At 38.6% G+C, this 13,777-nt stretch overlaps 1 protein-coding gene across 19 annotated transcripts in view; it reads right to left on the bottom strand.

The window, feature by feature from the left end:
* Positions 1 to 13,777, bottom strand: part of LOC122543331 (regulating synaptic membrane exocytosis protein 1-like) — an 845,124-nt gene that overhangs the window by 226,635 nt on the left and 604,712 nt on the right. For 17 of the 19 annotated variants that reach the window (XM_043682026.1, XM_043682010.1, XM_043682017.1 and 14 more), the window contains one exon: positions 6,352 to 6,414. The exons of the other annotated variants lie outside the window; for them this stretch is intronic. In XM_043682026.1, coding sequence (XP_043537961.1) covers positions 6,352 to 6,414 — 63 coding nt within the window. The remainder of the gene's footprint in view (positions 1 to 6,351; positions 6,415 to 13,777) is intronic. 19 annotated transcript variants of the gene reach the window in all.

The raw sequence follows: 13,777 nt of genomic DNA, 5'->3' as shown, positions 1-13,777 counted from the left end.
GTGGAAACAGGCCCTTCGGCCCAACAAGTCCACACTGACCCGCCGAAGCGAAACCCACCCATACCCCGACATTTACCCCTTACCTAACACTACTGGCAATTTAGCATGGCCAATTCACCTGACCTGCACATCTTTGGACTGTGGGAGGAAACCGGAGCACCCGGAGGAAACCCACGCAGACACGGGGAGAATGTGCAAACTCCACACAGTCAGTCGCCTGAGTCGGGAATTGAACCCGGGTCTCATGGCGCTGTGAGGCAGCAGTGCTAACCACTGCCACCGTGCTGCCCACAGATCTCTTTGTCATTTCAGATACCCTTCTTCACTGTTCACTATGCCACCAACTTTGGTGTTACCTGCAAACTTACCAAACATGTCTCCTATATTCCCATACAAATCATTTATAAAAATGACAAACAAAAGTGGGCCCAGTACTGATCCCTGTGGAACACTGATTATAGGCCTCCAGTCCCAGAGACAACTCTCCCCTCTAAGAAATGGAACAAAGGGGTCTGGGAGAGTTTGGCCATAGATCTCTAAAAAGGTAGAAGAGCACATTAGCAGTGTGGTGAAAAAGGCATATGGCACATCTGCCTTTATCAATCAAGGCACAGATTACAAAGCAGAGAAGTTATGTTGGAGTCATAGAGAGTTTTGGTTAGACCACAGCTGGAGTACTGTGTGCAATTCTGGACTCCACATTACAAGAATGGTATGAGTACATTAAAGGAGGCGTAGAGGACATTCACCAGGATATCGCCTGGCATGGAAAATTTAAGTTGAAGAAAGGTTGGATAAGCTTGGGTTGTTTTTATTGGAACAGAGAAGACTGAGCAGCGCTGAGTGTACAGGTCATGGACAGAGTGAATAAGGAGCAGCTGATTCCCTTATTTGAAGGGTCAGTCATGAAGGGACACAGGTGGGCAATGTAAGGAAAAACATTTTACCCAGAGGGTGGTTACAGTCTGGAAAGCACTGTATAGGAAGGTGGTAGTGGCAAATTGCTTCACATCCCTTAAAATGCACTTGGCCTGTCATAACATTCAAGGCTATGAGCCAAGTGATAGTAAATGGGATTTGGTTGAAGGTCAGGTGTTTCTCATGAGTCAGTGCAGACTCAATGGGCTGAAGGACATCTTCTGCACAGTATGATACTATAATTCAAGTTTCTGAACTACCTCTTCCTGTGATTTGACAGTGGCTAGATTCATTTTGCTTGTTGTAAAGCTAAGTGTTCATTTTCTAAGTTATGTCCAAGCCTCTCTAATATTTTCTCAACTTTGGGCCATAACTGGCTCCATCTTTCACTAAATTATCCTTGTACTCAAGATATATTTGTAATGTTCCTGGTGAAATATCCAGATTAGCATGGAAATATACCCCTTGATAAAATATCCAGATTGCATTGTTTTGTGTAAAATGTCTGCATCGGAGTGGGAATACTGTTTTGTAAAAATATCTGGATTGGGATAGAAATATTACTTTGTGATAAATATCTGGATCTGAATGGAAACATTGTTCCCGGTGGAAAATCTCCAACGGGAGCGGGGGTGGGGGGAGCAAGTGTGGACCAACTGCAGCTATGGGTGTCAGGAACGATCCTGGGAGAGTTGGCACAGTCAATGCATTGAGGACACAGTGAGGGCATCTCAGCAATATGCCCTATGCCCATTTGCAATATGCCCATTTGCTCCTGGAGGGGGAGGAGTGGTGCTTGGTGGGGTGGTGAATTCAGTAATTAAAAGAAGACTCCCTGCATTCCCTCAACTTCTCCCCCATCCTGTAGACCACATTCAGACTTCAGGCTCCTGAAGGGAACTGTCTAACACCGGGGAAGTCCGTGACTTGATTTCCAATAATTGGCTGATCACTGATGCTATTCTTGCTGCCTCCAGCAAGAATACTCATGTTTCACAACACCCATTCCCTCCAGTCTCCAAAGCAGTCTGTGTAGTTAATACACATTCAGTCCTTAAATCCTTCTCAAGTTTAATGTTAGCTATGCGCCCGACTGATAAAATGACAATGGAATCTGGACATTAACCTTTGCCAGGTTAGACTGTCAGAATCAAATCTCCGTTATGAAACAAGATGTAAATTGCATCAACCTAATTTATTCTGTATCTTAGTTTTACTTTAATTAAAAGATAATTCAATTTAAAAATATCAAAAATAATAAAGCAAGCAATAGAAACTCTCCATTAGTTAAGTAATGTTTTACCCCATTTTAAATGGGATGGCACGATGGCTCAGTGTTTAGCACTGCTGCCTCACAGCACCAGGGACGAGCCTAGGGTGACTGTCAGTGTAGAGTTTGCACATTCTGCCCACGTCTGCGTGGATTTTCTCCCATAGTCCAAAAATGTGTAGGTCAAGTGAATTGGCCATGCTAAATTGCCCATAGTGTATGTGCATTAGTCAGAAGGAAATGGAGGGTTGATGTGGACTTGTTGGGCCAAATGACCTGTTTTCACACTATAGGGAATCTAATCTAAACACATGCAGCCTTGCTAAAGGATTTGGAGACATGCGACAGTGCACAAGGGAAAATGAATAAACTTCTGTCTCATGACAGATTAAAATCTTCACATAAGTAAGCAGGAAGAGAATTTGTAACTTAAACCAAAACTGCAATGGGGCAATGTTAGCAACATTTGATTGCTACAGCTTACTTAGAGCTGTAGAAGAAAATACAATTGCTCGATGGAATATTTGCCTTGGTTTTTGTCTCTTTCTCAGATTGAAAATGATAATGACTGATGAAAACATTTATCCTTTTTGCCAATTAAAAAGGTACAAACAAATAAGTTCAAAGACTTGAAATTCTACATACATGTTAGCAGAGATCACAAAGTGACTTTTATTGATACAGCACACATGTTGGATGGAGTGAGTTTCTCTTAAGACAACTGCTTTGGTAACAATAAAACTAGTAACCAAAAAAACATAACTGTGATGAGACTTTTAACACATTTCAATAAACATACTTCAATGCAAATTATACTTAATTTGACAAATTTAACTATTTAAATTTGGTGAGTATAATTTGATGGCTGAATGAACAGGAGAAAACAACAATGGACATTTATGGCAAGGCATCCCACTTGCTGGTAACTCTAATCATGGAGAAAGCAAACACAACTTATGAGGGAAGACAACTTCCATGTATAATAAAGGAATTCATCTGACTGAAGTTGACTGAGAACATAGGAAAACTACAGGAAATGTGTGAACATGAGTATGGTTGCGGTTTTCTCATTTCTCTAAAAATACTGCAGCAAGACAGAATAACATAAGCAAGGATACAAGAAGAGAACATGTTAAAATTTAAAACCGACAAATAATCAAATTTACATTGTAACTTCACAAGGTAGCGAGAGAGAGATTACACCTCCATGATTCAAATCAACATGCGGACTGCTATTATGTTTTACACATTCAAGATCACAGCACTGGAGGGCTCTCTGCCATGGAGGAACTCACTCAAAATGTAGTGGATCTAAAAATGATTTATTGAGAAAATTATGGAAGATAGAGACTAGAGACAGAAGTAGTATGAAAAGATATTGCCATGTCTCATCAGTTAAAGCTTTGAAAAGCTTTAGTGTGCCTCATGATTTTTTTATCCAGCTTTACTAAGTTTGGAACAGCATGAGACTTCACATTATGCCCTCATCACTAGTCTCACCAATTATTTGGACTCAGAGTCACTTATGATCAGGAATCTACATTTCCAGTCAATTTGAGGTACAAGAACAAGAAAAGTACTTTATGTAAACTGAATATTGTAAATCTCACTCTCTTGTCTCTTTAACTTAAAGAACCATGCTCACTAAAAGCTCATTTCAGCATCATCTCTTTGGATTCCATTGTTGACCACCCTTCTTGATGCCAGCTGACTATTCTAACACACTAACTGATTTCCCATGTTCTATTTGCAATCACTCAACATTATATTGCACAGAACCTAACACAGCCAATCTTGTTCACTTTTCAATGCCGTACATTGGCTTTTAGTAAAATAACAGGTCCATTTTCAGAATTTCCAATTCCTTCAATGTACTTGCCCATCTCCGTTTCAGTAATTTTCTCCAAGCACACTCCAAGATATTTGTGCTCCATCAATCATGGCCTTGTAAACATTCAGCTGTCTCAATCTCTGAAATTCCCTCCTTCAACTCTCCAGTTTCTGCCTTCCTCTTTTGCATGTACCTTTAAATCTCTCTTTTTGAACAAATCCTTACATGACTAATTATGTTAAACTGTGTATAATGCTCCTGTGAAGAATCTAGGCACACTTTACTTCCTTAAAAATAGGTGCTACATAAACACAAGTTGTTGTTAGCGAGTTTTGAGAAGATTTGTAGCTCAGGTTGAGGTTTTGGATGTAAGTTTGCTCACTGAGCTGCAAGGTTCATTTCCAGACATTTCATTACCCTACTAGGTAACATCTTCAGTAGGCCTCAGGTGAAGCAATGCTGAAAATTCCCGCTTTCTACTTATAATCTTTGGGTTGGTGATGCCTGAGGCCCACTGAAGATGTTACCTAATAGGGTAATGAAACATCTGGAAGTGAACCTTGCAGCTCAGCGAGCAAACTACATCCATAAGTTGTTGTTATTGACAATACACAGTTCTCTGCCTTTGTCATTTCTGTCCAGCATTTATCATGGTTGACTACACTATTCTGCTCACAATCTTTCCCACAACTGTCCAGCTCAATAGCCACATCCACCATTACCAATCAAACAACCATTTCCCAAAAAATTCTTCAAACTGCTTCTCTTCTGAAATCTTTGCATACATATTCAAAGTTCCCTAGTCACCTTTTGTTGTCTTGTTCCCCATTTATCACTTAAAACATGTAGCCTGCCTTTGATGGGACTGTTGAAGAATGTTCAGCTCCAGCTCATTCTTGACTTATTCACTGCCTCGTTACAATGGAGGCAAAGTTCAGTTTGATAGGCATCACAAGATTTGGAAGCACCTCAGAAAGCTGGAGGGTGCGCAATGTAAGTTTTACCAGAAATGTTGTCTGAACATCAAGTGTTAAAAGGTATAAGAGAGCAATCTGTATGACGCAAGTGGCATAGACGCTATTATGGGCTGTTTTTTGTTGGTATTAGCACCTGTTTCCAAGAAACTAATGATTGTTTCAGCAATAATTGGAGAATAAAAGCAAATCTCCAGACATCATATCAAAACACGCATGAAAAGAAAATGCATTCTGAAACATAATAAACAATCCCTAAATGACACACAGCACAATGCTCCAGTCGACACATTTGTTGCTTTGTGGATGGTCCAGGATTTTCCTTGATATTCAGGAAAGGCCATTCAGAGACCACTAATGTGGCCAAGCAGGTTAGAGGTCCTTTCTATATGGATAGAGAATTTCACACTGAAGATAATTTTGAAGTTTCTTATTTTAAGCAGGTGATAGATTTTTAATTAGTTATTATTGAAGCATTATGGAGCACAGGCAGGAAAGTGGAATTGAGGCTGAGATAAGAACAGCCATGATCACATCAAATGGCAGAGCAGGCTTGAGGGGCTGAATTGCTTAATCTTGCTCCAAGTGTCGATGCATTATTAAGAGAGGTCACAAACTCTATTCTGACAGGTCAGATCCAAAAGGGAGAATGACAGTCAAAGGTCAGTACTCAGAGAGGCCTATAGCAGTTTTGGTCCATGGCAGAGTCTAGAAATGTGTTTCCTTCCTGCAAATTGTTTGCTTGAATGGAAATCACTCGTCAGATACTTTTAAAGGGAAACAGATCAAAGAAAAAGAAAGAGACGACTTGCTCAATAAAAGTAGTTGAAGGCAAATACAATATTTAAAGTTGGACATAAATGCAGTTTTCAGTATTAGCTTTGTATTACTACAATTACCACCAGCAATGAGCTAATTGTAAGAGGATATAGTTTGCCATAATGTTTTTATAACAAAGCAAAATTTTAAACCATGGTCACATGAATAAATCTAATCTTACAAGGACTTAGACATGAACAGATGTCAGAATTGTGATCATTAGCACGTTATAATTAGCAATGGATCATAAAGCTCACACATTTTCGTGGATTCAAACTTATATCTTAGTATTATTAGCAATAGCTGTGGAACATACCAAATACAGACCATGAAAATGAACGTTGCTCAATATTATTCACCATGAAGATGAAAGGCAAAATAACACAAATGTAAAGTGTAACTGTTTTTTAAACAACACAACTAGATATCTATCAATGAACTGTACAAATTTACAACTGAAAACCATTATTACAACAAGAACGCTAAACCAAATATTTAAAATAAAGCTAGTTCTCAGAATACATTCACTTACTATTTACCTGGCAGTACGCAGGCACTCTGCACTCCTTCCTCGTTTTGCCCTGGGCAGCATAAGGAACTCACTGCACAGACATGATGAATGGGGAGCAATGCAGTGAGGAGAAAAAAAATGGAGCAATGAAAAAGAAAGTGAGATCTAATGAAGATGCCACTGATAGTGAACAAATCATTTTATGTTTCAATGATATAAGCACTTAAAATCTGAAAACAATATTTAATAGAGCTGTAAGAAAATGCATTAATTCATAGGAGAATCATAGAATCATCATGGCTATTTTTCACTTAGTCCCATAATACATTTTAACTGCTCACCTGCAGCCATTCCATTCTCCATGGAGAAGAATCAAATAGCCTGATATTATCAGAACTCTTCATCCCATCAGATAGGAAACAGCAAACTAAAAGGATATTCTGCTCCACAAAACATATCCATGCAGTTCAGAATTGTTCCAGTTAACTTTGTTAACAAGAGTTTTTATTTAAAAGATTAAACAAAAATCACTGGCTCAGTGCACCAATGCAAATATGGAGACAGCAAGCTATCTGCACTGATGGAACTTCACTCACAGGATGATATCCTCTCTGCAATGTAGAGATATCCCACTGAGACAACAGATCAGCTATTGTACTATTCCATTGAGATGATGGACTCTATCATATTTATAAATTACATGCAACAATACATAATAAAAGATACCAAACATAAGAAAAAAACTATTAATAAACTTGGCTCTTAGACTTTCTATTCATTAAAAAAAAGTTTATAAAATCATGAGGATCATAGATAAGACAAATAGCATGAGTCTTTTCCCTAGGGTGGGGGATTTCAAAACTAGGGATCATATTTTTTTTAAAGCGAGAGGAGAATGTTTTAAATGTACATAGAGTGGTGTGTGTGTGTGAAATGAATTGCCAGAGGAAGTAGTGGATGCAGGTACAGTTACAATATTTAAAAGACATTTGGATAAGTACATTAATAGGAAACACTTGGATGGATATAGGCCAAACATAGTCAAGTGAGATTAGTTTCGTTTGGAAACACTGTTGGCATGGACAAGTTGGACTAAAGGATCGGTTTCCATGCTGTATTTAAAATACACTTGAAGTGACAATATTTAATTGATCACACAAATTATCAGTTATAAAGTTTAACTATAAATAGTAACTCAATTTTGTTTGAAACAAAACCTGGTAACAAGAAAATTATATTTTCATAAATCATATTTACGTTGACAATTTGAACAAGAGCTATTCATCAGGAATTCCTTATGCTCAAAACATCGCCTGTCCTGCTCCTCAGATGCTGCCTGACCGGCTGCGCTTTTCCAGCACCACATTCTTCGACTCTAATGTCCAGCATCTGCAGTCCTTACTTTCTCCTAGTTGATCAAACCTAGCGAGCAAGGCTAAAAGCAAGGGAAATTTCTGTGTTTCTGCTGTATCCATGATACTTGTTAAGAACAAAAATATTCAAGATAAAACAGATTGAGTTTGATAGAGAGGATGCTTGAAACGGATAGCGTCTTGTTAATTTTATATTAATATGGTTACTAACAGAAAAGCGCAGCGTGTAACAAATTTAAACACTAGTCTTCACCAATGCCCATACAATCTAAATGGGAGGTACCAATGTTTTTACACAACACTTTCACATTGGCATAAACTGTAGTCCAATGACTCCAATACTGTTGCATTGTAATACTTACCAGAATACATACACAGCCCGAGGAAGCCATTTAGCCCATTGTGGCTGTGCTGACTCTTTGAAAGAGTTATTTAGTTTGTATCATTTGCCTATTCCTTTCTTGATTTCCATTAAATTACTTATCATGTCAACTATAATCCAATTTCTTTTTGAAAGTTTGCATTAAATTTGTTTCAGGCAGTCTATTCTACAAAATAACAATCAAATGAATTTTCCTCACACACACCTTCATAATGTAATCAATTGATAATAAATGATCAGAAGTGTACAAAAGGCAATGAAATCCAAATAGACCTTCAATAGCCTATACATTATACATTGAGATTCCAATTTGATCTACTGAACAGCAGTATCAACTTTAATGGAGTGTCTGTTATTCATGTTGCTTTAGCCCTGTTTAATAATGATTTTAGTCCCTCCCCCAACCTCTCATATTGGGAGTCAGTTAGCTGCATAATTATTCTGCGATACAGAATTACACTAGAGGCTCACTAACAATGTGAATGGAGATGAAACATCTGAGAACAAACCCATCAGCTCAGCGAGCAAACAGACAGTTACACCAACTGTGCAGTTTCAATTCCCACACCCACTGAGATTACTGGTCTTCTCAAAATCGCCCCTCACCAGAGGCTTGGTGACTCAGGTTAAACCACCATGCCATCTCTAATGAATTTGCAGTCCTATAGAACTCTAGGACTATGGCAAGTTTATTTTAGTTTTACTCACTCACCTCCTGTTCAAATTTCTACTTCTGGAATTTTAAACAAGATGAACATGAATCAGTAGCTCTATTTCATAACTTTCACTGATATGAACCATATGTTCTGAAACTTTCCTTTAATTTCTAAATCTGTCCTTTGAGTTTGACAATCATAGGTTTCTCAAAATTGTCCACTAGGATTGTAAATATCAATGAAATGCTGTAGTATAATCTTCATTTCTGTGTATGAAACATAACAGTTGACCTGGGTGAATCTCGGAGACCTGTATTTATATATGGTTTGGAGGAGTCAATGGTAACTATTCAGTTCTGCAGCAACTCTCTAAAGGGGGGATATTTTTCCCCATTGACATAATTTGGGAATATTTTTCGATGTTCTGAACAATAGGTTTGTACAACTTCAATCATCTAGCCTATGCCAGCTCATTGAAAGAGTCCAATTCATTCCATTATCCCAGAAATTGATACTCTTAGAGTGCCAGTCCAATGTTTTTTAGAAAGTCCCTGCTGGATTTGTTTCCGTGCTTGCAGATCATGCATTCCAAACCTTAATAAGGCTTTAGGTAATGCAATTTTTCCAAATTTCCTCCACTGTTCTTTTAGCAATTTATGTACATGTTGACCTCTGCTTACTGAGCCACTGACATGGGGAAAACAGCCAAATCACTGAAGATCCCGAGACCAAAAAGAAAACTTCAGATGCGGGAACAGAGTGTTCTGAAGAAGGGTCACTTGACCCAAAATGCTTTCTCTTCATAGATGCTGCCAGACTTGCTGAGTTTTTTCCTAGCAATTTCTGCTTGTCATTGAAAAACCCTCATCGTTTTCAACATCTCAAGTAAATCTACCCTCGTCTTTCTCTGATCTAAAGAGAAATTCCAGCTTCCCAGTCTCTCTATGTAACTAAAGTTGCAAGCAAACCAAGCGTCATTCCGGCAAACCTCCTCTCTACCTTTTCCAAATATTTCCTTCTTAAAGTGTGCTCAGACCAAATTAGCGATTTGTAGAAGTTTAGACTGAGCCTTTTGATTTTGCATTTCAAGCCCATCTTCTGGATAATCATTTCTGTTCAGTCAGCAAACATCACCAAGCTTATCATTACCTGTTGTTCTAATTCTCCAGTGAATGCTCCCATTCTAATCATTCTATTTGTCATCTACTGCAGAGTTCTTGTGAAGGTCGATGCAAGCTTAACTAACAGCAGTTCATCTTGTGAACTGGACATGCTTTAGATTTCCAGGCTCATCACAGAGTTCAGCTACTTTAAATCACAACCATTTTGTTTTATGTTTCTCTGTATATTTGTTTCTTTCTTCTCTCATTTCTATCAATTCATTTTTTTCACATTGGGATGGCAGCTATCTTGACACATCCTCTGGAAGGATCTGGTGTTTACGCTATTAGAGATCCATCTGGTTTTGCAGCATAACACTTGCACCTTTACCATGTCACAGACCTTCTCTCTTATTCTTATGTCCAGCCTCTCTCCATCCCTGTTTCTCACTTTTCCCAGTTCTGATGAAAGATCACACACATGGAACATTAAGTTTGTTTCTCTGACCACAGATGTTGCTGAGTTTTTTTCAGCATGTTTAGATTTTATTTTGGTTTCAAGCACATTTTGCATTTATTACAAGGAACCCCTTTTTTATTTAAATAGTATAGAGCAACAGAATTGTAACAAGGCAGAAGACCATTCATCCCAATGTATCCACATCAACTCCTTGAAATAAAATTTCACCCGATGCCTTGCTCCCATCTTATCTCCAAAACCTCTTTTTAGGTAACAGTCTAAGTCTCCACCACACTCTCAGGCAGTGTGTTCACCACATACTGTATGAAAATGCTTTTTCTCATAAAGTACTTGATAAAAAGAAGAAAACTTAAATCTGCACTCTGTTCTTGATCCTTTCTTGTGAAGTTTGTCCTGGTCTCCCCTGTCCAGATCTCTCAGGATTTTGAATACCTTTATCAAATCTTCTCTTAACCTTCTTTTCTCCAAGGAGAAAAGGTGCCAATTTCACCAACCAGCCAACTGCTGGGTCTCCAATGTCTTCACATCTTTCCTCAAGTGTGATGCCCAGAACCAGATATATTATTCCAGCTGAGGATCTTATATAAAATTTACCATAACCTCCTTGTTCTTGTACTCTAAACCCCCACTGATAATGCCAAGGATACTTATGCTTTATTAATTACACTGCCATTTTCAATGAGTTCTGCATATATACACAACAGGACCCTTTACTCCTGCAACCCATTAGAAATATGCCCTTTTGTTTTAAGTTTTCTCCAGATGCTCTTTCTACCAAAATAAACCACTTTACATGTCTATGCATTAAACTTCATCTTCTCATGTTCCACCAACCTGTCTACATCTTTCTGAAACTCTAATATCTTCCTCACAGTTCGCAATGCTTCCAAGTTTTACCTAATGCATAAAATTTGGAACTGTGACAGTGTCGTAGAAAAAAAGTCACAGAAAACAGAGTAACACAGCACAGAAAGTGACCCACTGGGTCAATGCCGGTCAAAAACAACCTAACTGCTGTAATACAATTTTCCAGCACTTGACTCAGTGCCTTGGTATTACAACTACATAATCTATATATTTCTCAAATGTAATGAGGGGTTCTCCCTCTAACACCATTATATGCAGCAAGCTCCAGATTCCCACTAACCTCAAGGTATAAAAGATTTTCCTCATACCTCTTCCAAACCTTCTTTCCCTTGCTTGAAATTTATGTCCCTGGTCAATGATCCCTCCAAACAGGTGGAAAGTTTCTTCCTGTCTATGCACCTCACAGTTTTTTAAATCTCTCAATCATGTCTCATCTCAATCTACTCTTCTTTAAAGGAAAACAACTTCAGTCTGACCAATCTCTCTTCACAACAAACTCTTGGTAGATCTCTTTTGCACCATCTGCAGTGCTGTTACATCTCTCTTACAATGTGGATTATACAACTGCACACGATACTCTAGCAATAGGCATGTTGCTATTGTCCCTTTTATTTCATGAACTCTGGTTTATGTGTTATGCGATGCTTCATCACTTTGGAAATGGAAAAGACTCACGCTAAACATGCTCACCTCAATTGTATTGGAGGGTGGCACAGTGGTTAGCACTACTGCGTCTCAACACCATGGATCCAGGCTGCAATTCCAGGCTTGGACAACTGTCTACGTGGAGTTTGCAAGTGCTCCCTGTGTCTGTGTGGGTTTCTACCACGTGCTCTGGTTTCCTCCCACAGCTCAAAGATTCAGGCAGTATCCGAGGAGTAGGAAAATTGACGTTTTGGGCAAAAGCCCTTCCTCAGGTTTCTGATGTCTATTTTCCTGCTCCTCGGTTGCTGCCTGACCTGCTGTGCTTTTCCAGCACTACTCGGATTTAAACTCTGGTTTCCAGCATCTGTAGTCCTCACTTTTACCACGTTTAGCAGATTGGCCATTCTAACTTGCCTATAGTTTCCAGTGATGTACTGGCTAGGTGGATGGCACGGCATGGTTTCGGGAGGGATGCTCTTTGGAGTGTCAGAGTGGATTTGGTGGGCCGAATGGCCTGCTTCAACACTGTACAGATTCTATGATTGGAAGTCTATGCACCCCAAACCAGCAACATTACCATCAACCCTGTGCCATCTCATCAAAAAAACTCCAGCAAGCCAGATAACAAATTTTCCCAATAGAAAACCATGTTGGATTTTCTTAATTAACCTGCATTTACCTCAATAACTATTAATAATGTCCCAAATGATCATTTCTAGAATTCCCTACCACGGAGGATAAACTGACTTGTCTGTAATTGTCAGATCATCATTATACAGATTGTCCAACAAGGACGTGATATTTCCTATAAACATTGAGACATGCAAGTGGAAAATGCTCACACTTAACATGTTCACCTCAATTATACTGGTGGAAGACTGAACCAATGGTAAAATAAATTCCATAGTATATCAACATTAATCCTGCATTGACAATTTTTGGCCTTCTGTAATTTTTTGGTCATGTGCATTTTCGGGACTTTCAAAGAAATGACGTTTCACAAATAGTTCTTAATCTAAGAGTCAAAATTTATTGATTCTGTATCTTTGAATTTTTTGTTAAATAGCCATACTTAGCTGAAGGAAGCATATAGAATCAAAAAGAACCATGTTCACTCCTGCATGATGTATGAAGGATGGAGATTGGATTGCAAATTGGCCTTGTCTATTCGGTGCTATAAATATAGCTTTTCTTACTTTATCTTTAACATTCTTGGGATTAAACATATTGTTTCAAGGGATTAAACTCCAATAAACTAAACAGCAAAAGGTCTTTACTGTTAATAATACCTTTGACAAGGTTGGAGCTGTGGGAGCACAGTTAAAATTCCTACGACTTCAACCCAGGTTTCTTCACTCAGAGGTAGGGACAATAAATCACTGCACCACAAGAGCACCAGAAAATATTTCCGAATCAATCTGTTGAGCGATGCCATAACTCTAGAGCAAATGGGACTTGAACCAGTCCTCCTGGTTCAGAAAATATTTCAAAATATCTTGAAGGAACCAAAATTCAACATACCTTAAGTTGTTGTTGACAGTATGCTGGGTGGGTGACAATATAAGGGAATGTTTTAGTGTATTTTCTAAAAGGATGCAAAGCTGGAAACTGTGGAGGAATAGAGAGATTCATTCGGGGATATGGGTGTTCTCTAGTTGCCCTGCAGAAGGTACCGTTTAGTATAGCACAGTTTGGTGTTTGTTGGTCAGCATTGGTATGCTGGGCCACAGGGTCTAAGGTGGCCAGCACTGTATTTCGAAGTCAGAATGGTGAGTAGGTTGGAGGGGAACTTGCAGGTGATAGTGTTTCCATATCCTTGTCCTTCTATGTGGTCATGCTCATGGCTTTTGAAAGATGCTTTTACTATGCTCTACAGACTTGACTCAGATTGATATACCTTTCTTCATTTACAGTGTCCAAAAATTTAATGTAGTGCTCTAGATCGAGTAA

This window comes from Chiloscyllium plagiosum, chromosome 3, assembly GCF_004010195.1.
Source record: "Chiloscyllium plagiosum isolate BGI_BamShark_2017 chromosome 3, ASM401019v2, whole genome shotgun sequence".
Classification (NCBI taxonomy): Eukaryota; Metazoa; Chordata; class Chondrichthyes; order Orectolobiformes; family Hemiscylliidae; genus Chiloscyllium; species Chiloscyllium plagiosum.
Note: the sequence above shows the minus strand (reverse complement) of the source record. Positions and strands in the feature narration are given on the sequence as shown.